At 36.3% G+C, this 26415-nt stretch overlaps 1 protein-coding gene across 1 annotated transcript in view; it reads right to left on the bottom strand.

Annotated features, from left to right (window-relative positions):
- The window catches only part of LOC307008867 (uncharacterized protein), a 67608-nt gene that overhangs the window by 13568 nt on the left and 27625 nt on the right, over positions 1-26415 (bottom strand). Inside the window, exons 3-29 of the mRNA XM_079632143.1 lie at positions 23478-23724; positions 21154-21226; positions 20942-21052; positions 20539-20652; positions 20253-20447; positions 17531-17612; positions 17194-17345; positions 16923-17075; positions 16720-16821; positions 16115-16285; positions 14612-14682; positions 14408-14525; positions 13090-13293; positions 12809-13001; positions 10982-11106; positions 10256-10456; positions 10049-10170; positions 8311-8539; positions 5929-6131; positions 4411-4563; positions 4082-4175; positions 3791-3999; positions 3389-3500; positions 2528-2577; positions 2243-2419; positions 1594-1711; positions 853-1015 (exon numbers count right to left, since the gene is read on the bottom strand). Of these exons, the coding sequence (XP_079488269.1) occupies positions 853-1015; positions 1594-1711; positions 2243-2419; positions 2528-2577; positions 3389-3500; positions 3791-3999; positions 4082-4175; positions 4411-4563; positions 5929-6131; positions 8311-8539; positions 10049-10170; positions 10256-10456; positions 10982-11106; positions 12809-13001; positions 13090-13293; positions 14408-14525; positions 14612-14682; positions 16115-16285; positions 16720-16821; positions 16923-17075; positions 17194-17345; positions 17531-17612; positions 20253-20447; positions 20539-20652; positions 20942-21052; positions 21154-21226; positions 23478-23614 (3832 nt within the window). The 5' untranslated portion in view covers positions 23615-23724. The remainder of the gene's footprint in view (positions 1-852; positions 1016-1593; positions 1712-2242; positions 2420-2527; positions 2578-3388; positions 3501-3790; positions 4000-4081; positions 4176-4410; positions 4564-5928; positions 6132-8310; positions 8540-10048; positions 10171-10255; positions 10457-10981; positions 11107-12808; positions 13002-13089; positions 13294-14407; positions 14526-14611; positions 14683-16114; positions 16286-16719; positions 16822-16922; positions 17076-17193; positions 17346-17530; positions 17613-20252; positions 20448-20538; positions 20653-20941; positions 21053-21153; positions 21227-23477; positions 23725-26415) is intronic.

Below are 26415 nucleotides of genomic sequence, written 5' to 3'. Positions count from 1 at the left end.
GCCACTAACTGCGAGTTCTGCTCTAGTTTAAATATGAATAAGGATGGTGTCAATTTCAAACCAAACTGAATTCATGTCTGATTCAGACCCTGACAATGTTAAAGAACAAGATGATCGTGCAGAACGGATTTCATGCACAGACACAATCATGGATTTCACAGGACGTTTCAGAGTGGAATGTTTTTTTTTGTTATTTTCTTATACATTATGTTATCTGCCATTTAATCGTGATATTTGTTGGAAAACTATGGTAATACAAACAGTAATCGATCACAAGACCATGGTTAATTTTCCTAGGGAGTGTTGAACCATCTTACAAAAGCGAGAGCTTACAAAAGCAACAGAAAACAAGCTGTTCTCCATAAAATGTGCAGAGCACAGATACACATTGGGGTTAAAATGTTCAGGAACAATGTTTAAAATAAAATGTAACCACTCTAAGTTTGTCAGCCTTAGGAAGGTCAAGCAAATGAGTTTTGGAAACGTGAAAAAACAAAAGTTTCTTTGACATAACAACACTGTCTTCTCTAATGCAGCTCAGCCAGGCCTCGTCCCCTTTTTTGTTTATTGCAAAGGTGCGGATTATTTAAATTAGTAACATTGTGACTTCCTAAGATCCAGAAAACCGCATTGTAGTCCAAACGAGCCGTTCGTTGTAGTTCTTGGAAAGTGGATTCTGTTAAAAATATATATTTCTTTTTGATGTCGACATTGAGCTCTGTAACCTTGCAGATTTTTTTTATGCTCAAACAGCAAAATTACATACTAACTAAAGTTGAAAAAATTAAAAAGCATAATAGGACCCCTGCGGAATATGAGCAACACTGTTTGTTTTACAGAATTATCCTGTACCGATGCTCTCTAAGCCGCCCCAGTCCGCTGTGAGCCTCTGAGCGCTGTCGGGACTGAAGGAAGTGTTTGGGTTCCCCAGCCGAGCAAAGCTCACCAGGTAATAGACAATGTCATGAAGAGCTGAAATAATCTGCATGGTGTTCTGAAGAGCCTGGTGACATTCCTGTATAACAAGAACATCCATACATCCATTAAAAATCACCGGCTGATTCAAACACATTAAGCAGCCTGCAGGAGGAGTGTCCAATTGCACAACGTCTCTTCTGAAGAAAGGATTACGTGGCTGAAGAGAGTTATGAGTGAATGAGGACGAGAGAAATCGGATGCACATCAGTGATTAGTCAACCCGAGACGCTGCTGGTAGGGTGACAGTGTTTGAACGAGCTTAATTGCCCATTTATACTCAGATAAATGCCATCTTGTGTGTTATTTGAACCATAAGAGACATTTATAACTTATATTGTGTATGATATTGTTGCATTAGAGTGCATACGGTTCATATGTGTATCAAATTTCTAAATGCATACCGTATCATATGCAGGTAAGAAAAGATGGAAAAGTAATAACAGTCAATGACCATTAACAATAAACTGGGTTTATAGAGAATGTATTTTTTTTTTTTTTTAAATCATAAAAATACATACTTCAACTTTAAATATGCAAAGACTTTTTGGGGCCCCCTTTTTTTAATGAGAACTGGGACGCTATGCCATGTTTATAAGTCGCAGATGCATTTCTCACCTTCTCCTCCAGAGTTCTGAACATGAGCAGCACTTCTGTATAATGAGGGATGAACCACAGGTTCACTAGAGTCTTTCCATCGGCTGATAACAGTCTTCTGGGACGAGGCTGAAATGTCCTGAACAGCAAGAAGCAGTTTTGATTTAGAAAGGCATTTACATTGTGAAAAGAAATGACTATATATTTATTTAAGAATGAATTTGTTTATGCATTCATGTATTTATTTGTGCTGCATAAATTTTTTCGTGCATGCATTGATTTATTGGAGCTTTTTCTTTTTCTTTGTTTGTTTATTTTGACTATTTTCCAAATTTTATATGATACAAAATCCATCAAAACTATGAAATACACATTTATATTTTATTTTTTGTTTCTTAGTTACCACTGTTTTTCATTTTGACATATTTGACATTTGATTGTTTATCATTCACTATTCAGCCCAACTGAATGACTTGTTGAAACGATTTATTTGTCTACAAACCTAAATGTTCAAGCATTTAAGCAAAAGCCAAATGATCAAAATGTTTAGAAGCTCAAAAGGTTTTTAAGCTCATTAAGCACATAAATTCAGTGTCTAAATCGTCTGTCTAAGATTCAACATGGCATTAAACTGAAACTCTTTGTTTGTGTTTTCTTCTATATGCTTCACCTTGGATCAGGACACAATCTGTCCTCTGACTGCAGGTCTGATCTGGTTTCGTTGAGTGTTCCCATCACAAAGTGATTGTCGCGGATATGTGGCACCTCGTGGAGCAGTGAGGTGAAGCTGTGGCAAAGAGCAACAACCTGCCCTCGGACACAACTCTGTGACATGCGCATGTTGAATCTGAAAGAGACATAACCAGTGCTAGAGCAAAGAACACTGTAATATAAAGATGTGGGGTCTTTTATAGAAAATAAAATGTGGGAAACATCATTCTGTGACTAAGCCTACTTGTGACAGAACTCCAGAATCAGTTTCCTCTTGATTCTGGCCATGTCTTCCTATTGAGAGAAGAATTAAGAAATAAGGAACATTTCCATTTAATTGAGCAATTCAAATAATTTTTCACTTATTGGTTACAAGAGCTGCACGATTCTGGATAGAGAATCATGTTTTTTTGTTTTAAACACAATTCTCCCAAATTCTGAATAGACAACTAAACAAAATAACATGTCATTTTAGAGGTTCTGACAAAATGTTAATTGCTACAGAATATTGAAAAAAATATTTTAAAAAAATGGTTTGAATGAATGATTCAATGACGTACTCATAAAGACTTGATTTGTTTCATTACTTGATGAATGAGTGTTTTTCAATGAACGAATCTCTTGAACGAATGATTCAATGACAAACAAATTTTTTATCAGCCAATACTCGCCCCCTACTCGTGTAACTATGTAATCGATACACATTTTATTTTAAGTTACCTTCAAAAGGGTTTTTACTTTATTCTGTTCGCTACTATATGCATCAGTGTTTATATCCAAACTAAAAAAAAATTAGTTTGGATATAAACTAAATATATTTTAGTTTATGCCAGTATGTTTATGCCAGTAATTCTTTGATTATTTGAATATTTCTACCATTAAAATAATAATATGGGTGGTTGAAAAGTCTGTGAAGCTGTTTGAGACCTGACAACTGCTCTCTCTGGCTCAGGTGCAGCGCAAACACAGATCTAAATGTTCTGATATGATTTTGTCAAAGGTTTAAAAGACAAAAGTGTTGTCACTTAGGAATAACATCGTGTGGGTGTTTGAATCGAGATTGTGATTATTAACAATTAATCGTGCAGCTCTAACGCTTACATACAGAGCTTAGCTTCAGCGAACTCGTCTGTTCTTTCTTCTTTATAAATGCATTCAGCATTTCATCTCGAACTCCCACTTTCTCCAGCTGAATGGACACAAAAGCACCTGCAAGCCTGAATTACAACAAACATTTCACACAGGGCTTCTATAAAAAAAAGTATATCCAAATTACTTTACATATGGGTGAATCTCACAAACCATTGCACTGTATTTTCTATTAAGAATATAATTAAGAACTGTAAGAACAGTGATTTATGTTTATTTAAATTAACATAAATTAAAGGCAGAAACAAATTTGAGCATAATGATAAAACACTGTAAAGTATTTAAAATCAGAATATCTTTTGCATTAATCGACACTAAAAACTTTCTGAAAAGTTGAATTGTCTTCATGCATTTCGACCTGTTTCTAGTAGCTAAGGCACGTCTCCTGGTTTCAGAGGAAGTCGATCCGTCATGCTGCAGTGGCAGGTCTGTATCTGAGGACGGGTCCAGCTTCTCTATCCTATAGCACAGGGACGCTTGTTTAAGCGCTCCAATCAGAGCATTCTTCTGAACCACCTGACACACCAGAACCACATGCAGGTTCTCCAAGCTGGACTGATTCATGAGCTGATGCACAGAGACAAAAAGTCAAGCGATTCATATGCTGAACGAAAATAATGTGCATAACAATTATAAATCAAGTGATTACCTGTAGAACTGCTTCGTTAGATTGAAAGCTGAATTTGCCAACATGACTCTCATCAAGTTCCTGAACACACAGAGGCAGGCTGTTTGGGACAAACCTATGAAACAGGAAGGGAATGGGAACTAGATTTTACACTTTCGGAACCAATGGTGCAAGAGGACTTATTAATGATATATTGAGAAATAGTATACAAACCTTAAAAGCAACCACTAATTGCAGCATTTAGGCTGCAACAAACCTTATACACACACTACACTGCGTTCAATGTCATTGCTATCAACAGATTCTGATAATGAGCATGACAGGTCAATATTGGTCCTACAGACTTTTACCTGTCCGCATTCTGTTTGTCGTCCTGGAGGGCGGTGATGAACACGGGAAGTTGTTTTGGAGTCTCTTTCCTCACAGCAGACTCAAACGGCACCGGCCGCATGTACAAATGAACATCATCAAAGCCCATCACTCTGGCCACTGACTTATATAATCTAGAGTGACATGACAGAAAGCAAAAGACATTCAGCTGAGAGTTAGATCATTTCAGCTGTCATCATTTGAAGGAAAGATTAAAGGCAGCAAAAAATATGTAATTGTATCTAATATAAATATAATTGTGTGTTTTTATATATTAGAGGGAAGTCAAAAATAACACGTTAATTTAGCATTTTTTTCAGTTTAACGAGTTGAAAATATTAAACGCAATTAAGGCAGCATCTGTTATTTTCTGTCATCCTTTGGCAGCACTACAGTATATGATCAGCACTATCATTCTTTCAAGTGCAATTAAACCTTTCAAGTGCGATAAGATGCAAAAAAAGGGCTGTACGTGAACAAACACCCGAAACGAGCACTGCTCTTGACTGAATAACTTTATTAAGCTTTGATAAGTATTAATCTATATTCAATTTATAATTTATGCAGTGTTTGATTTTTCAATTTTCAGTATATTTACCTGTTAAACCTAAAAAGTGCTGTTTACAAGGTTACATGGGTCAAAAACAATGAAAACAATAACTTTTTTTGTGCATTTTAGCAGGGTAGGTAAAAATCTGAACCGGTAGAAAAAATCCTTAGCATTGACCGCTGATATATTAAAGGTACATCTAAATGTGACAATAATTACAGTGGGTTTATGTGAATTGTTTTAAGTTCACTTAAATTAAAAGTTGTTATTTTTTATAGCCTAATAAATGTTACAATGGAGCTTTCAATTTTACCATAATGTTGAATGGATAATATTGAGGAAAAAACTAAATTTAAAAGAGACATCAGTATCAGTATCAGTACAGTATCAGTGATTCATAGTACTTAGTGAAAAAAAAATGGCATTAAAAATATTTTACAACTATCATCTTTATGTTGTTTTTTCATAACTTTGGAGACTCAATGTAAAAGTATAACAATATAAAAATATATTAAAAACGTTAAGGTTGGGTATGATTAATTACAGAAAAATGTGTGATTATTTAGTCATTTTTAGGAGTACTTATATATATATATATATATATATATATATATTAATATATATATATATATATATATATAGGTTTAACTGTCATGAAAATAATGTCAAAATGCAACGAGCCACATCATCATTTTTCATATTTTTTCCTCACTGAGGTCCACTTATGTTAACATAATTAGATTTTTCATGATCATTTTCCACCATCTCTGACTACGGAATAATTAATCAGTCCATTTGCATGCTGTCATTTCTGCCAATGCTAGCAAACTAGCATTGTGGAAATTAAGTAATTAACCATTTTTGCATCCAAGTTTCAATAACTGAAATAATGAATGAAAAAAATCAAGGAAATTTTTAACTGCTCAGCGATTTTGGTTTCCAACTCAACTGGGACAGGTGTTCAGTTTCTGAAGCTGACTCAATGATGCGGTGACGGAGTGTGACGAGCTCTAGCAGTGTGCAGAACATCTTCAGCATGAACAACTGTCTGTCTTTGCCTTGTTTCCTCTCCTGTTCCTCGGCAGATCTCACAACGGACATTCCCAGCTCTCTGACCAGAACAGGATCTTCCATGAACCCATCTGAGAACAACTGAAACAATACAGAACACTGACTGTATCCGGCACCTCTTAAAGGACGAATGAACAAATGAACATTTAACACAAAATTGGATAAATAATGCAAACAACCTTATTTATTTCTTTGTTAGTTGATAAACTGATTAAAAATGCAACATCAATGTTGAATACTATACTGCTCAAAATGTTAATCATTGCATACTCTTAAAAGGGGGTCATGAACTGCATTTTAAAAAAAATTATTTGAATATTCTCTGAGGTCCACCTATAATGTTCGCAAAATTTTTACAACAAAAACATCCTGATTTAGATTAGGCTATTTTTGACCCTCTCTTTGAAACACTATTGTTTTGATAGGTGTCACATTCAAGACTTGAAAGTAAACGGCCATTGCTAAGATTGAGTTACAGTTTTGCATATTCAAATCATTTTCAACGTCCCCGCCGCCACACTAGTAGAATTGTTTTGAAAACTTCTTATGTTCGCTCTACATGCTTGAGCCAGAGTCTGACCCTGAATCAGAAGACAAACCTACACCTCAAATACCAAGGCTGCGACAGCTTGGTAATTAATTATCTTTATTTAAATGTATTCCTTATGTATATGCGAGATAGTAAGACGCTACAGGAAGGTGTTTATATACTTACATAGCTGAAACATTTACCAATTCAAGTGGCAAATAAAGTTTAAGTACTTGGTGTTACCACAGTTATAGTTGACAAATGATAACTTACAGTGTTTTGTGTAAACAAATAATGAATTAATGACCATCGCTTGTCGTTCTTATATTCATTGTTCATCATTTTTAGTAAAGGTAAAGTAAAGTGAGTACATAAACGATCTGTAAACAAGGCAATAGTGACGCATGGTAAATAAACAGTTGTTGCTGGAGTAATCCTGTTTGCGTCTGTCACATATTTACTACATGAGATGCATAAAGTGGTGGGCGGGGCTAAAGAGGCAATGATGTAGAAATGATGCAGAGGTGGTCTTTCGTCGCACTTTGACATGCGTCATAATGATTAAAAATGTAAAACAAGTCGTTTGAGCAGATTGGTTTCAATAAAAGGGTCCCACTTTATATTAAGTGGCCCTAATACCTGTGAACTTACATGGTAACTACATGTGTACATAGTATGTAACTACAGTGTAAGTACACATTAGTACATAGTATCTACAGCTGTAACATTTGCGTAACTACACATATGTAACAACCCTCAGAATGGTATGTGTAAGTACAAATGTGTAACAGGACATTGGTAACAACATTTTTTCACTTCAGTAAGTACACATGTGTAACAGTAATTATGTAACTACATTTTGTAACAACAATATGTAGCCTATTTGTTGTTCCACTTCCACATGCAGTTTTAGATACTGCAGTTACAAGTTGGAATACATGTATTTATGACTGGCATGACTAATGTTGAATTACAACTAAAGTTTCACCTTGTGATACCAGTGTTACATGGTAACTCCTCAGGAACTGTCCACTTAATATAAAGTGTAATTGTTAAGGTAATTGTTGTGTACATCAGTGTCGTTACATGATAATTCCATAGGAACTGTCCACTTGTTGGAAATTAAATACATTTATACCCAAACTGGTAACTGCAGTATCTAAGACTGCATGTGGAATTGGAACAACAAATAGGCTACATATTGTTGATACAAAATGTAGTTACACATGTGTACTTACTAATGTGAAAAAAAGTGTTGTTACCAATGTCCTGTTACACATTTGTACTTACACATACCATTACGTGGGTTGTTACATACGTGTAGTTACTCTAATAATACAGTTGTAGATACTATGTACTAATGTGTACTTACACTGTAGTTACATACTATGTACACATGTAGTTACCATGTAAGTTCACAGGTATTAGGGCCACTTAATATAAAGTGGGACCAAATATTAAATTTTATTTCTCAATTCATGACCTCTTTGAATAAAACATGCATTTGATTTAAATGCACACATTTAAATAATAAATAGTGAGCATGCAATACAACAAAGCTGTGAAACAAGCTGTGTCTGGCTGCTGCTGTACTGAAATGTCTCTCATTAATACATTAAGGTTAATAAAGTACTTCTATTTATTTTCCTTTTATTTCCCCGCTAAACGTTACAGCAAGTTTGACAGTGACATCTCGGCTTATTTGGAGCAACAACAAAAAAACACACATACGTCTCTCTGGATCTGAGAACTGCAGGTGGTGCCAGGAGCTGCAAGCATGTGCCAACGACGCAGGGCCGTTTTCAAGAGCCTTTGCTCAAGGTTGACTCTCTGAGATGGTGTTTTCGCTCTGTGCAGCTCAAATAGTTCAGCACAGGCCCGCTCAAGATCCTCGTACAGCCGAGACGCCAAACCCAATGAGGGGTGTATCTCTAAAAAATACACGCTCTTCAAAGAAGGCCTGCAAAGAAGGCACAAATACACACCTTAAAACAAGTGTTTCGCCTTTTATGCTTTTAGATTTATATTTAAAACAACATTTGCAATTCATTTTGTGATGCATCCCTCAATGTGATGTCATATTTAACAAGAATAAAAGGTCTGCATTTTTTTCTCAATTATTTAAAGTACTGGAGTTACAAGTGCTAAATAAGACTAGAAGCAAGTATTAAAGAGGCCATATTATGCCCTTTTTCAAAATATTGATTTTTTTGGGGGGGTTTACTAGAATCGGTTTTCATGCTTAGATGTTCAAAAAACATTGTCTGTCACATATTTTACATTGTTGCAGCACCTCTCTTCCCAGTCTGTCAGAAACACTCTGTTTAGTTTCGGTCTCTATGAAGCCCCTCCTCCTGAAAAGGGCAATATGCTCTCTGATTGGTCGGCTGGACCAGTGTGTTGTGATTGGTCAATCGCTTCCAGCGTGTTTGGGCGATGTCACGCCCCTTACCATAACGGCGAGTTTCAACACACTACTAACTAACTCTACCAGGCCTCGCCCCATTTATTTTGGGAAAGGCCTCGGACATGAATTCTTTAAAGGAAAACTCCGACTTTTTGGGACTTTAGCCTATTCAACTTATCCCCCAGAGTTAGATAAGTCCATACATACCTTTTTCATCTCCGTGCGTGCTATAAGTCTGTTTGACGCACCCACCGCTAGCCTAGCTTAGCACAAAGACTGGATGTAAATGGTTGCAGCTAGCATACTAATCCAAATAAGTGACAAAATAACGCAAACATTTTCCTATTTACATGTTGGGATTTGTATAGTCACAGAGTGTACAAAAAACAAAGTCACATGAGACACAGACATATTTTAACCGTATAAATACTGGGAACTATATTCTCTGAAGGCGAAGCACTGCTACTTGGGCGGAGTGATAACCGCAGCACCTGAGACGCGCTCTGAACGAACTCTCTGCTCCTCACCACGGCGCGTCTCAGGTGCTACTCTGTGACTATAAAAATCCCAACATGTAAATAGGAAAATGTTTGCGTTATTTTGTCACTTATTTGGATTAGTATGCTAGCTGCAACCATTTACATCCAGTCTTTGTGCTAAGCTAGGCTAGCGGTGGGTGCGTCAAACAGACTTATAGCACGCACGGAGATGAAAAAGGTATGTATGGACTTATCTAACTCTGGGGGATAAGTTGAATAGGCTAAAGTCCCAAAAAGTCGGAGTGTTCCTTTAAATGAGGAACATTGTGACATACTTTCCCAGATGAAAACTCAAGACTACAATCAGGAAGTTCAGAAACAGTGCTTACTGATATAGTAATAACTCTGGGTTTTGGAGTGACTTTGTGCTTTGTAACTTTGCAGACTGTTTTCATGCTCAAACAGAAACATGAAGAAAAAAAAAAAAGAAAAAAAAAAAAGCATAATAGGTCCTCTTTAATAAAGTAAACAGTGTCAACATTTGAGTTATGCTGAATTTACGATTGATTATTTTGGTCTTTACCTGCTTCCACCGACTGATACCAAATGTTTAGGGATGCAGTTTGGTGGCAGGCCGTATTCACTAGGACAACCATTCTGTCCCTCCCTCCATATTCTCTCCAGATACTGCCGCTGCTCATCAATCTAACGTTCAGGAAACATCAGAGACTCAAATAATCTGACATCTTTAGGTGGGCTAAACATAATTAAACAGCGAATGCTTGGTTACATGGTTGTTCAGCACTAGTTTGATAAGCTGTTGGTGGCTGTGGAGGCAGACGATCGTGTCCCTGTAAGCTTGAACAAAATACCCAGCAGTAAAATCAATCTGTGGCCTTCTGTGCATGACATCTGTGATGACCTGAGCCAATCTGAACTGTTCCTCTGGATCTGTGACATGCTGATACGCCTCCAAATAGCAATTCAAGAGCTGTAAATACAAGACGACATTGGATCATTGACATACACTTCTGTTCAAAAGTTTGGGGAAGTAAGTCATTTGAAAGAAATATATCATTCTAATTTTAGCAATGATGCATTAAATTGTGAAAGTGACAGTAAATGGATTTTATATTCTATTTGAAATAAATCCTGTTCTTTCTGTTCATCAAATAATCTTGGAAACATTTATCTTAGTTTCCACAAAAATATGAAGCAGCACAACTGTTTGCAACATTGATAATAATCAGAAATGTTTCCTGAAAAGCAAATCATCATATTAGAATGATTTCTGAAGGATCATGTGACACTGAAAATTCAGCTTTGCATCACAGGAATAAATTACATTTGAAAATATATTACAATAGAAAAAAATGTCACATTATTAATCTATATTTGATCAAATAAATGCAGCCTGGCTGAGCTCCTTCTAAAAACATTAAACAATCCCAAACATTTGAACGGTAGTGTACAGTATCATTCAAATTACACTGAATTGCAGTCACACATCACATACCTGTATTTTGTGCTCCAGAAATTCTGTTTCACATGTCCATATGTCTAAAAGCACAGCCATCCGATCCACATCCATTCTAGCCAGAGAGTGAAGTTCTCCTCCAGATCCATCAGATGCATGTGATTCTGACAGAACAACATGAAATGACAATTGTGAAACACAGATTACAAACTAAAGGTGTCTTTAAACTTCTTCGTTATGGCAGCTCTGTGTCGAAGAACTAAAATATGAGTCGCCTCAGTTAAGGCACCGAGCCCTCTTACTTTTCAATCACATGACATACATTATAAAAACAATTTTCACCATGAATTCACAAAGGATGAAAAAACAGTCCTGACCTACATTGTTTTCTTGTTAAACATCCTTTATCAATAGGAATTTTTTCTGGTTATCAAGTAAAATGAGTTGTCATAAGTTTAAGTTAATTGATATTTTAATGTTTGCAATATAAGTGAACATATCAGTCATAAACAGTTGAAACAAGTTAGATATAGTACATCCTACTTTACCTGCATACATACAATACACTCATGTAAAGCAACATATACTATATAGCAAATCTTGTTTGCGTGATTGTTTGTATCATCAAAAAATATAAACTATATGGCACAGCTCTATATATAGAGTTGGATATATATTATATCCAACCTTGTCCGCATACATACAGTACACTCAAGTAAAAACTGCCTGATTTTTTATTTCCTTGCAAAATGTAATTATATTATCGCCTGGCTCTTTATTAAAAAGTTGGATATATTAGTGTCCAACTTTATTCGCATACATGCTACTATGTACTATGTACACTCACTCACATAAATCAATGTATAGTATGTTGCAAATCTCAACTGCTTGATTGCTTGTATCGTTGCAAAATGTAAACTACATTAACGCCCAGCTCTTATCTGCTAAATGCAACTACAAAGATTTTAAGACATTATAAACATCAACATCGTGATTTTCTGTAAAGCAAGTTTGAAACAGTGTGGGCCCTATATCATACACCCTGCGCAATGCAGTGGCAAGCGCGACGCTAGTGTTTTGGCTAGTTTCAGCCCGACGTAGTTATCATTTTCATGTCCTGCGCCACGTTGTATAAATAGCAAATGCATTTGCGTCCATTTGTTCGCCCATGGGTGTGCTAGTCTGAAAACAAGGTGTGTTCGGGCGCATTGATGGCGCATTGCTATTTTGAAGCAACTGAAAAACACTACGCCATTTACCAACTGAAACAGTCAATGGCGCAGTATTTTTTATTAATATTTATAGAGCGCGTTAGTCAAATGAGTCTGTAGTCGGGTCCATAACATGCGTACACTCTGCTTATACACACACAGGGACGCGCAGCAGCACACAAACATGGCAAATATTAAAAATAAAAGGATTACAATGTAAAAGATTATTATTGTGTACATAAAGGTATGGTGGAATCCGGCTTGACCCGTAGATGGTCTGCTTGCGTGCTTTAACCTCGCGCACGAGCGGATCCGTTTGTACTCTGGAGACGCGTTCAAATTCCGCCATGCAAATAGCGAATCCGCCATGGCGCGAGCACAACTGGCTTTTAAAGGGAATTGGAGATGAGACTCTGATTGGTTTATCACGTTACGCCCAAAACACACCCATTACTCATTAAGAGAATTTTCTTCGTCAAAATAGCAAAAGTGCATTCGGACACGCTCTAAGTGCACTTGCGCCCTGCGCTTTAGACCAATCGTTAAAATAGGACCCTGGGTGTTGTTAAAGCGCTTTACGAATAAACTTGACTTGAATTGTATATGATACTGGAAAATTAGCATAATTAAGGGGAGGGGGAGCATCTGCCCTGACCTCTGCTCCTCTGTATGAAATGAGACGCAGTGAGCAGCAGATGTTGCTCCAACTCTTGCAGGTCCACCAGGGCCACGTCATAAATGATGTAGAGACCCCGCTGGTCCTGCGTGTGGATGCAGCTCCCATCTGTGCTGTAGTAATCATGGAGGTTTTCCACCTCGGGAAACTCCATAAACTCGGCAAAGTGAACCTAAAACAGAACAGAGATTTACCCTCTCTGCCTTTCACATTGTATTGGTTTTTCCATGAAACACTGTGTGAATCTGCAAGTAAGGAACCTTATGGTCAACCGGACTGTTGTAGATGAAGTGATTTGATCCAAGAGCTCCAGTAGAGCCATCGTGTCTTTTAGCAGCACTCATCCAGCCCGTCTCCTCCACACTTCTCACCAGATCTCCTCCGACCAGCTCCAGACCCGCGGCGTCCATCGCCAGAGTCCTCTCCACTGACCGCAGGTAGTTCAGCAGGCTCAAACTAGTGCGCTACACAAACAAGAGGCCAGGACTCGATAAAACACAGTATTTTAGTGAGTAAAGCCCTTATAGCAGGAGAAATAAACCATGCAAAACAGTACTGTAATGGTATTACCCTGGTATTTATATGGCACATTTTCAGAAAAGCATTTAAAATGTGGCTTCAGAAATTTTTTTCTTTCCTCTTGAAAAATTAACCTATGAACTTAATCGAATTTAGTAGGGTACGGTCATAATTCTCCTGATTTATGGTAATTTTAAACCACAAACCTACTACGTTCAAAAGCTTGTGGTCATTAATATTTAAAATAAATTCATATTTTTATTCAGCAAGGATGCATTAAATTGAACAAAAGTGACAATAAAGACATTTATAATTTTACAGAAGACTTCCATTTCAAATAAATGCTATTCTAGAAATATGAACTGGTAAAAGAAAAAAAAAGTGTGAGATAAAAAGTCGCAATTGTTTTATAATTCCATGGCGGAAAAAAGCTTCCATAGGTTTCATCATTGATAATAATAAGAAATGTTTCTTGAACAGCAAATCAGCATATTGGAATGATTTCTTAAGGATCACGTGACACTGAAGAGTGAAGACTGGAGTAATGATGCTGAAAATTCAGCTTTGCATCACAGGAATAAATTAACATTTAAAATATATTGCAATACAAGCCAGTCATTTTAAACTGATTGATGAGATTGAGGACTTCTTTAAAAAAAAAAACATCTTACCAACCTATTGAACAGCTTAATAATAATAATAATTCATAGTTTATATACCTAAAGTATATACTGTACTAAATAATGTTTTTATGTACTCATTTGCATGTTTTGTCTGTAATAATAATACAATTATTAAAATTACAAAAAAAATCAGGAAACCATATAGTATCAGTATAGTAAATGACCAAAACAAGTCTTATTATGTATTATGGTAATGTATTTGCATGATAGACTTTCAACAAATGATTGTATTACCATAGTACATGTCCAAAAAACAAAAAACATGGTATGCATCTTAAAAAGTGTGGTAATACTTACATTTTGGTGCTTTAGTAGGATAAACCAAAATCTCTCAAACCTTTTACATCTTTCATGACAGTTTTTGGCTGAGTTTTACCTTGAGTTCTCTGATCCTGAGGTGTCTCAGGTAGATTAAAGATTCATATGCTCCTCTGACTGTTACAGGCTCTTCAGTGTCTTCATACTTCTCACGCTGAAAAGCACTGCTGCTTTGACTAGAACAGTTAGGAGACAAAGAGTTGTTAAAAGAAACCCTAACACACATTATAACACAGACACATTTTAGCGTTTGGAAAATTACCCTTTATTCTTTTTATCAGAGCATTTCTGATCTGCATATTTAGATAAATGAGAAACCTGTCCAGTGGCCATCTGGAGAGAAAAAAAGGAAAATAATGTGCACACAATACAAAATTTACTAATTGCTTTAAAAAGAATAGGAAATATATATTTGTATGGAAGCTTGTTTCCATAGAGAATAAAAAAAGGTAATTGGTTATTTTCTCGCAATTCCAAATTTATATCTGGCAATTCTGCCGTTTTCTCACAATTGTACCTTTATTTCTCGCAATTCTGACTTAATTTCTTGCAATTCCGAGTTTATATCTCGCAATTATGATTTTTTTCTTACAATTCCAAGTTTATATTGCGCAATTCTGACTTTTTCTCACAATTCAGTTTATATCTCACTATTCTGACTTTATTTCTCACAATTCCAAGTTTATATCTCGCAACTTTTTTCTCACAATTCAGCCTTTTTTCCCTGCAAATCCATTTATATTTCACAATTTCGCCTTTTTCTCGCAATTCCGAGTTTACATCTCGCAATTCTGCCTTTTTTTCTCACAATTAAACATTTTTCTCCCAATTCTGACTTTATTTCTTGCAGTTCCGAGTTTTTAATCTCACAATTCTGACCTTATTTCTCGCAATTCTGACTTTATTTCTCTCAATTTTTACTTTATTTCTTGCAATTCTGACTTATGTCTTGCAATTTCTAATTTAATTTATATTTAGCAATTCTGACTCTTTTTCTTTCTTTTTTCTTTTTACAAATCTGAATTTAGATATAAGATACAAACGTGCCATTGCAAGTTATAAATTCTGAACTGCAAGAGATAAATTCAGAATTGTAAGATATATACTCGTAACTGGGAGAAATCTTTTTTTTTTAAAGTCACAATTACCTTTTTTATCTTTTGTTTTGTGGTGAAAAAACTTTCAAAACTTGTCAACAATGTGCACTGAAGAATTGTTCATAACAAGACCAGGAACACGTATTTAAAAAAGTAAGATTCATGTTGATGTTACATGTATGAACTGTCTCCCTTGTTTCATAGTGTTTTTGGTTTAGTCCTGTGACCCAGTTTTCCCCAGTCTGTCTAATTGGTCATCTCCTTTACCTGTCTCATGTTAATTATCTAATTTAGTTATTTTTGTTTGCTCTGGTTTGGTGCATCTCAATATCCCTCCTCATTCCTCGCTCCTCCGTCCTCCATCCTATGACCCGGAAACCGATCGAGCTCAGCCATCTTGAAGGACATCTCAATTCTCTAATTGCACCGCGAGGAGCGAGGAGTGAGGAGGCTTCCTGAGGAGTCATAAGCAAGTAAACACATGGTGTATCCCTATGCGGAAGAGCTTTATCGCCTAAACGTAACGCACATATAAATTCTCCTCCGCCTTCACATCTGTCCTAAGTTTTGTCATTAAAGACTATTTTCATCCTCCTCCTGCATCTTCGTGCTATTTCCACTACCACGTTACGTAACAGCTGACTTGGAGAATATTATTTACTATTCACACAGATGTTCACCTGAGGCATGTTTGTTGAGTTATAAATGCTTTTCCATATAGCAGAAGATTCTTTGAGAGTTTCTGTGCTGATGGATGAAGGTTTTGAGGGTTTTTCTGGCTGATGTACAGATGCAGTGTAATCCTTCAAAGCTTCAGTTACTTTATGAAGATCTGACTCCTTTAGAAGAAAGTGCAAAACAAGACCATTATTGTAATGTTGGAGTATAGTAGTGTAACTTTGGTTAATTCATTAACTAATATTAACTAACAATGAGCCATGCATTTGTTAATAAAAATACAACTGTTCATTGTTAGTTAATTTCAGCTCAGGTCCATTCAAAATAATATTTAAAGATACAACTTTTGATTTTAATAATGTATTAGTAAATAATGTAATTAACATTTACTAAAATTAATAAATGCTTTAGAAGTTTTTAATTGTTAGTTCATGTTTACTAATGTAGAGTTAACAAATGGAAAAGTGTTGGCGATATATTGTGTTCTGACAAACTTCAGTGCGATTGAACTAATACATTGACTAAAGCAAACCTGACAAAAAAGTTTAGTATATATGAAATAATTAATATATGAGTGGCAAATTCAGCCATTCACCTCCAGGAACTTGCTGTGCATTTGGAGAAGTTCATCCATTGATCTGAGCTCCTTGAGTTTGGCTATTTGCTTTTGTTGCCAAGGATCTCGCTTTGGTTTCATCTGTTTGTTTCCCACAGGAGGCACAATAGAGCTTAGATATCATATTCCATCACATAGTTCATAAATGATCACATATAAAAAATACTGTTGGCTTGTCTGACCTGTATATGAGGAATCCAGTTGGACTCTTTTCTGAGGGCCATGTTCGGACTCTTTCTCCCAAACTTCCTGTCTGCCGCATCAGTGCTGTCGTACTGCAAGAAGGTCTTCATCTCCTCCTGATTTTTAAAAACAGTCTGAAACAGGTAACTAACCTACATAAAATAGAAACAAATCACATTATTGACAGTTACAATTCATATAATGCACAAGAATTCATCAAGTTGTAGAATTCATTTTAAGATATCATTGACGTAATTTGATTAAGATTACCAGACTAAAAAGCTCCATTTCATCTCCAGCTGTCCTGATGGTGCTGATATCATATTGGATGTTGTAATGTGACAGGAGGAAGTCTAGTTGCGCTTTAAAATCCTCTAAATTGGTTGAGTGCAAGGGGACCTCTGACATTGATACAAATACCCCTGATGGCTCAAAAACAGAGTAGCTATCAGTTAAAGATCTCTATCTAAAGTACATGTAAACTTATTTAAGCAGAACATATGTATTGGCTGAATTTTATGATGGATGGATGGATGGATGGATGGATGGATGGATGGATGGATGGATGGATGGATGGATGGATGGATGGGTGGAAAACATTCATTACCCTCAAAATATGCAGGAGATGTCAAATCTACAGCGTTGGACTGATCCGCATTCCACTCGGTCGAAGGGAGATAATGAAGAACCTACAACCAACAGATATTTTTTATTAAAACCAGATTGTTCTTATAAATTATCATTGATTGTTAGTTGACAAACATCATAGACATTGAGATGGACATGTCCTCCCTACACTCTACACAAAATGTTTTATGTACCTGTAATTACTGTATGTTCAACAAGTTACACTGAGTTAGAGGAAGTTAATTAGACACAAAAAAGAACCAGAACCAGTTATGCTTATACATTTCAGTTATAACCAACAGCTAGCATAGCACATGCAGTAACTTATTAACTGTAGCTTAGCATGAAAATAAAACTTAGTGTAGTGTATACCTTCATGAAGCCACACACAACCTAACCATGAGAACTACTCTTCAAAAACATACACATAGCAGAAACATAACAGAAACATAACAGCATGAAACACTAACATATCTTTCCCTTTTCGTAAAAAACACTTCATTTCAACATTTAGGGCCTGTCCCAATACCTCCCCTTACCCTAGATTTTTGCCCTAACCCTTGTTTTTGCGCGTTCTTGTGTAGGGGTAGGGTGTCCCAATACTCTAAAGAGCAAGGGGGAGTGCTATTCTCCCCTTAAAATCAACCCTCAAAACATAGTGCGGTCCGATGCAGGCTTAAAACAAAGTGGAAGATGAAATTACCCAGGATAACTTGCAGACTCACTAAACCGGTAATTTTTTTTAAACAAGATGGCGGACACCGCTGAAAAGGGACAATTTAATTGTAAGTATATTTTCTCAAATAAGCATTTTAAAATGTCTAAATATGTTGGAATATGCTAGTTTGATGCACATCCAATGGTTTGTTAAGTTTTGAACACTAATGTTAGCAATATTTCACGAAGCTATCTATCTGACGATGTTCATGATATCTGCCGAGTGCTTCGACAGAGTCTGCCCATCAAAAATACATCTGATCTGGGTAGTTCATCTCATTTTATTTTCGATTTTGGCTTCCAAGGATTATAAAAAGAAAATGTGAGGTAAAACTATTAAAAACTAGCCGCGTTCATCTAAGTGCTTCATCTTTTTCTTCACAGCGCGCTGTCACTTCTCCCTAACGTTAAACCCAAACAGCACTGAGCACAATCAGTGCTTGTTGTAAAATGCAGTGTTTGCTCATTCTAAATTGCGGGAGGTGTTTGATTGTAAAAATAACTATTATAAGCACAATGATCCGCGCAAGAGACGTTGACCCTGTTATTTAAAAAATCAATTGACACAGAAATTTTAGTTTAAATGACATAATATTACATTTATGTAGTGATCAACATTATGTCAACAGAACTCATTAAAATAATGTTTGCAACTTAAATTTAATTATTCGGACTTCCCACCTCACAGATCGTGTACTGTGTCTTCTGTATAAGAATAAATATAATGTGTCTGGGTCCCCCCTCTCTGAATCCTGACACCCAGTCTTGACTATTTGGTTACGTTCATTGAAAATTGGTTAATTAACTGGTTTTAAAAATATTATATAACCTCACTGAACCAACCAAAATCTGAATCTTTTATACCATCAAAACCCATTTTGAGTGGTTAAATCAGGTAGAAATAGCAAGTTACCAATTTTTACAGTGTTCGGTCACACTTTAGTTTGGAGAACACATATTCAATATTAATTATGACTTTTGCCTCAGTAAACTCCTAACTTACTGCTTGTTAAAAGGAAAGTTCAGCCCAAAAGTGTGTAATTTTGTCAGTTGTTCCAAACCTGTAATAGTTTCTTTCTACTGTTGAACACAAAATATATTTTAAAGAACGTCGCTCAAATGCCTCTGGGCGCAATTGGATAGACCTAAAACCAATCAGAGCGATCGTCATCGTGTAAAGCCCACCTCAACGTTTGTGATTGGTGCCTCGATTTGGAAAAATTGGAAATGTGCTTGAATGGGCAAGCCGGAAGTTCGTCAGGGTTTTCCCAGGCTAATTGACTTCCATTGTAGGAAACAAAATCACCCTATTTTTATGTGCATTTTGAATGATTGCATCCGAAATGAGTGATGGAAACGGCAAGTTTCGGAAAAATTCGCTTGAGTTGGTTTCTGACTAGTGCGAAAAAGAGCTAATGTGGATAATGGGAGATGGAAACGCATTTGCCGAATAAATTCTGACGTAGCGAACATTAAAGCCACGTGACTATTCGGCTGTTTCTGCAGATGGTGTTTTATTTACTGTTGGTTACTAGGTTACCAATACCACTGTCATTAGCTCGAACAACTTGATGAAAACGCATTTGTTTGAGTTTTATTGTTGTTGTTTTTGCAAACTTTGAAAAGATTAGATCCCGTTTGGATGTAAACCCAGCTTATGGCTCCCGTCAACTGTCTGGTTACCCACATTCTCTATAATATCTTCTTTTGTGTTCAGCAGAAGAAAGACACTCATACAGGTTTGGAACAACATGAGGGTGAGTAAATGATGGGTGAACTTTCCCTTTAATAGTTAGTAGGTGGTTATGTTTAGGTATTGTGTAGGATTAAGGGATGTAGAATAAGGTCATACAGAATAAGGCATTAATATGTGCTTTATAGGTACTAATAAACAGCCAATTATATGCAGGCTAATAAGCAACTGGTAAATAGTGAGAATTGGTCCTCAAACTAAAGTGTTACCCAGTGTTCTTATGTATTCTCACATGCAGAAAGTTGAAGACGCTTTTGGTGGAGTGCAGATGGCAAATAAGCCACTGGAGGTAAATGATGACATCCTCCTGTGTGAGCACAGCAACGGGGCTCTCCACGCCTGCCAGGACCTTCTCTCTGGACACGGCAAGACGACGTGCCCGGTGCACAGAGTCCTCAAATTCATTGCTTAAATGTGTGATCTGTTTCTACACAAAGCAATGAGGACAGGGTTAATAGATTCCTTATGCCACTGAATGCATGAAAACTATTATTATAAAATGTCAAATTTTAGATTACTTTATATTGAGGATATAGTTTCTCCAAGACGGTGGAATGGCGACCGAATCTCCTCCATCTCAGCATCAGCTGGTATTTGCACCGTGCCAGTTTATACGTTTGATCTGTGTAGAACTATTGTGAAAGGAGGCAATATTTTCAGAAATGCTTTTAATACAAGATTATAATTATGTTAAACCACCTTTATTTATATGACTTAATGCAATACAGATTCTTCCAAAGCAGCTTCACAATGATAAGCAGGAAAATAACAGATGCAAACTCAAAGTCTAACGCAAACCAGCTCTAAAAAAAGACAATAGTTAAGTTCAGTCAGTTCAGTGTTGAATCAGTTCATGTCATTAACTGTGTAAAATCCATCAGTTGTGAAAGAAGCACAATGAAACAGCTCATAATAACTGACCTGATGCAGCAGTAAGGGCAGACCGTCAGGTGTGTGCTCTTGTGTCAGACAGCTCTCCACCTCTCTCTCAGCCACTTCTGCTTGCGACACAACAGGCTTTGTGGACGAAACCTAAAGTCACAGGTCATTTGCAACAACAACAACAAGGTATGTCAAATAAACAGATGCAAGAGCTTAAAAAACTAAGAACTCAAATAACTGTACAAACTCACTTGCAGAGCTTTAAGGAGCACCTGCTGCCTCTCCATACGAAAGTAAGACACATCTTTTGGAATATGGACAGAGCTGAAAAAGTTGGCAAAAGTAATAGTTTGGTCTATTGGATACAAAATATGAATAGGGAATCAAGTTCAATGGCATTTTTGAAGGTGAGAATGAACAGTAATGCTAAGCATTACATAATTAAATGTATGTTTGTTAATGACTCATTAAGTTATAGAAGTGAAAGGGTTAGTTCACCTTCAACCAAAATTAAAAATGCTGTCATCATTTACTCACCCTCAAATCGTTCCAAACCTGTATGAGTTTCTTTCTTCTTCTTAACACAAAAGAAGAGATTTTGAAGAATGTGGGTAACCAAACAATTGATGGTAACTGCCAAAAAAAAAGCTGGTTTCTGCCACAGAATAAAACAAGTAAAAAGATAATTGCGACCTTTTGTAAGAAAAAGTATTTTTTTGTAAGAAAAACCTTTTGCGCAATTGTAAGGAAAAAGTCAGAATTTCGTAATTGCGAGAAAAACAGCAAGAATTGTGAGATTAAAAACTCGCAACTAGCTTTTTTTAAATTATTTTTTTATTTATGGAAAGTTTCTATACCCAAAAAGTAGCCTAGGCTGTGGAAGTCAATGGAGTCCATCAACTTGTTACCCACGTTCTCCCAGGCTTGTGCACAATTCAGAATTGAATCGAGAATGACTCCTGAATTCCAATTCAATTCTTGAATTTGAATCGATGTCAAAAACAGGATCTGGAATTACAATTCGACTTTGAATTAAAGCAGAATTATGGAAGTAAAATAATGCCAAATGTTTTTGAAATAAAAAGCCTGTTGAATTACACTACTTGAAAAAAATATGCATTGCAATAACCATGATTGTATTTTTAATGCATTGTATTTTTAGGGCTTGCATTTTTATGGGCTGAAATTCAACATGGTTGTATATTTAAGCTGTGAATATTTCAAATCAAAACATTTAAAACACATTTTCATTAATAGAAATTCAACAATCCATATTCACCTTTCATATTTCACTTCCAAAATATTCAAACGGTTTAAAAATACAACCTATAATATTCAACGGGCAATTTTCGGTCCATTTTATTTCACTTTACAAATTCGCTTTCACAAATTCAGTGGTTCAAATTCGACAGTAAATTCAACATTGACATCCAGGAACTGCAGGAAAAGCAGTAGATTACCGAGCATAATCCCAATCTGCTGTTAATCAACCTCACCAGCAGGGGGCGCGATATAAAGTTAAGGCAACTAAACAACCAAGAGAAATATATGTCTACCTCGAATGTAACATTTGTTCTGTACATCAGCATCGGGGAATAACATTATAATCTCGCTCACGGTAGAGAAAGATGCATATAGGCTACACAGTGAAGGCACTGAATTAAACATAAAAACAGTCCTCATAATATTCACAAATACACTGGGTAAGCGTACCCATTAAGCCCACCAAAATCTAAGTCTAGGTTTTTTTCATAGATATTGACATGGTTTATAAGAAAAATTATTTGTTAAAATGCAAGATTAATCTCACATTTGAAAATGTATTTATTAGTTGATGTACATTTTAGAATATAAAATTAAGATATTTTATTAATAAAGTCAGAAGTCTGGCATGGGCTTAATTGGTACTTTGGCACCATTTAAGCCCGCATGTGTTCCAAATAAGCCCACATCATGATTGATTTAAACAATATACTTTTTTTAATTTTTTTAAAATAAGTAAAACATTGATACATTTATTCAGTGACAGGGAAGCATTACAAATTTTTAAATTATGTTATTAAATTACAAAATTAATGTAATTGTATTTAGTTGTATTACTGCTCGGTAAAATGTGTAATTCAATTAATTACTAATCAAATTAAAAGGAAATTGCTTTGCATTGATAAAGTAATCAAAATAAAATAATCCAATCCACATTTATAATGGGTAACTTGTATAACATTAAGCAATTACATTTCCAAAGTAACCTTCCTAACACTGAATGTATGTGAGATTCAACACATTCTTTCTGTTGCGTGACTGTGTGGAATTTCTTTGAATTGCCATGATAATTCCTCTTCCTGTCATTCCAATTCCAATTCAACTTCCCGTGGGGCGGAGTCAATTCAATTCAAATTCCAATTCATGAATTCCAAATTCTGAATTTTGCACAAGCCTGCATTCTTCACAATATTTGTTTGTGTTAAGCAGAAGAAAGAAACTCACAGGTTGTGGAAAAACATGAGTGTGAGTTAGTAGTGAAAAAATACTAATTTTGTGGTGAACTATATCCCGAACACTATATCAGTCTTACCTGTATGGTTTTGATGATCTTTTATGTAACATCTCATTGTCCTCGATCTCAGTCCTCAGAGCCTGAATCTGAGCGGATAGTTCTTCTTGCAGCTGCTCCACCTTCGCCGAGGAGCCGAGTCTATATGCCTGAGACATCTTCAATTCACAATCCCAGTTTGTGCTCAGAAACTCATGCTGTCGTTCTGTCCTTTCAGCTGTAAAGCTGACTGTATTAGTTGCATGTAGAGCAGCTTGATAGAAAAAAGCTATAAAAATGCAAATGAAAAGAACTTTATAAGAGTGTGATACGTTCCAAACTTTTGCTTCAGTGTTTGTGTCGGTGGTTGCGCGCAGTTGTTATAGAAACAGACGCGCACTTCAAACGAATGGCGGTAAATCACAGCTTCAAATCTGAACCCAAGCAAGGTTTGTTAAAACACACACACACACACACACACACACACACATACCCGTTTGTCGGACTAGGGGGACAATTTTTGAATTTTTGGGCAAATCAGACTGAGCACAGGGCTGCGGGGACACCAGGTTCCAGTGGTGCTAGAGCTACAAAAAACATATCAAAAATCATGAAAAAAATCAGCGAACCTATACACGACTTAAAATTAAAAGATTTTCTTTGCACAACTGAGATATAAAAAAGTGCTCTTTTTCAGACTTTCTGGTGGTTTGTAAAGACTTTTCTGTAACACGGTCTATAAGGACAGTGTGGTGTACAAGGTCAATGATGTCACCATACACATACACCAAGTTTAACCTGCTTTAAAAGGACATAAGGTCTGTAAGGCCAGTTCACCATACACATATACCAAGTTTAACCTGCTTTAAAAGGACATAAGGTCTGTAAGGCCAGTTCACCATACACATATACCAAGTTTAACCTGCTTTAAAAGGACATAAGGTCTGTAAGGCCAGTTCACCATACACATACACCAAGTTTAACTTGCTTTAAAAGGACATAAGGTCTGTAAGGCCAGTTCACCATACACATACACCAAGTTTAACCTGCTTTAAAAGGACATAAGGTCTGTAAGGCCAGTTCACCATACACATACACCAAGTTTAACCTGCTTTAAAAGGACATAAGGTCTGTAAGGTCAGTTCACCAAACACATACACCAAGTTTAACCTGCTTTAAAAGGACATAAGGTCTGTAAGGCCAGTTCACCATACACATATACCAAGTTTAACCTGCTTTAAAAGGACACAAGGTCTGTAAGGCCAGTTCACCATACACATATACCAAGTTTAACCTGCTTTAAAAGGACATAAGGTCTGTAAGGCCAGTTCACCATACACATACACCAAGTTTAACCTGCTTTAAAAGGACATAAGGTCTGTAAGGCCAGTTCACCATACACATATACCAAGTTTAACCTGCTTTAAAAGGACACAAGGTCTGTAAGGCCAGTTCACCATACACATATACCAAGTTTAACCTGCTTTAAAAGGACACAAGGTCCCTAAGGCCAGTTCACCATACACATATACCAAGTTTAACCTGCTTTAAAAGGACACAAGGTCTGTAAGGCCAGTTCACCATACACATATACCAAGTTTAACCTGCTTTAAAAGGACACAAGGTCCCTAAGGCCAGTTCACCATACACATATACCAAGTTTAACCTGCTTTAAAAGGACACAAGGTCTGTAAGGCCAGTTCACCATACACATATACCAAGTATAAACTGCTTTAAAAGGACACATGGATTATAAGACCAAAGTGACTGAGGCACACCATTATAATAATATGGGATATATTAAGGTCATTTTTGTTTTCTTTGTTGACCTCTGTTGTGCATTACAATTTGGCACATAAGTTGTAAATAACTCATCACATCGGGACATAATTTGCATATAATGTACATAAGCAGCACAATCAACTCTACACTTCATCCTCTAGAAAACATCAGCACCCACAATCCAATTCTGTCAAGCTACAAAAGTGTACAGATAACACCACAGCTCTTATCTGATGGGGTCTACCTACAGGTGGGCACATGTCAATAAATCAACTAAGAGCATAACACAAAAACTGCTTGCATCCATTAGGACGAACTCAACCCCACCAGCACATGCCATTGCATCCTTGCTCCCTAGTATTATGGAGTTTTTCCATGTCCTGAACCAACTGCCAACCTGCAATGGACTTTATGCACAGCTGCACTACTTCCTGAACTTTAGCCAGCTCCTTTGTTTCCGGTCTGCCATAATTGAACAAACTGATTAATCCAGGTGTGTCTGATTATTGTTGTTGGTCAGGCACACCTGGATTAATCAGTTTGTCCAATAATGGCAGACAGGAAACAAAGGAGCTGGCTAAAGTTCAGGAAGTAGTGCAGCTGTGCATAAAGTCCATTGTGTTTCACATCCACACTGCAATCTGCGTGTCCAGGGTCTGCCATTGCCCACTGCACCAGATCATACATGACCTGAGAAAAGAGCCTTTTCGGAGTAATGCCGATGCCTTTGTATGCCTCATGTCTAGTCAATGTTCTTGTTTCAAGCCACGCCTTTGTTTGAGCTTGTTTTTGGATATGTTACGTTAATAAACTGCATTTGGGTTCTCTACATCTTGCCTCCAGTGGATTAATTGTTACACTTACCAAACCACTCTTCAAAAACATGTTTATCTACTTAGGGATATTGTCACAAATTACATTTCGTTAGGGTATATGTTAAACCTATTTAAAAACGATCTCTATGAGAGTTCATCAGCTTTACTAGCAATTTGAATAGTAAGGGTTTATAGAATGCAACAAGAACATACAAAGCAGCAACATATAATGGATAATGAAGCCTAAATAGCCTAATAAGTAACTTGAAGGCCTCCATGCTTGATTGCATTTTCTTTTAAAACTTTGTCAGTCACTCACCCACTTCCCTTCAACCAGTCCTGTTTGTGGAACGTAGGTTTACTCTCAATACAATGAAACAACC

The sequence above is a fragment of the Phoxinus phoxinus genome (assembly GCF_949152265.1).
Source record: "Phoxinus phoxinus genome assembly, chromosome: 13".
NCBI lineage: Eukaryota > Metazoa > Chordata > Actinopteri > Cypriniformes > Leuciscidae > Phoxinus > Phoxinus phoxinus.
This window is presented reverse-complemented; position numbering and strand designations above follow the sequence as displayed.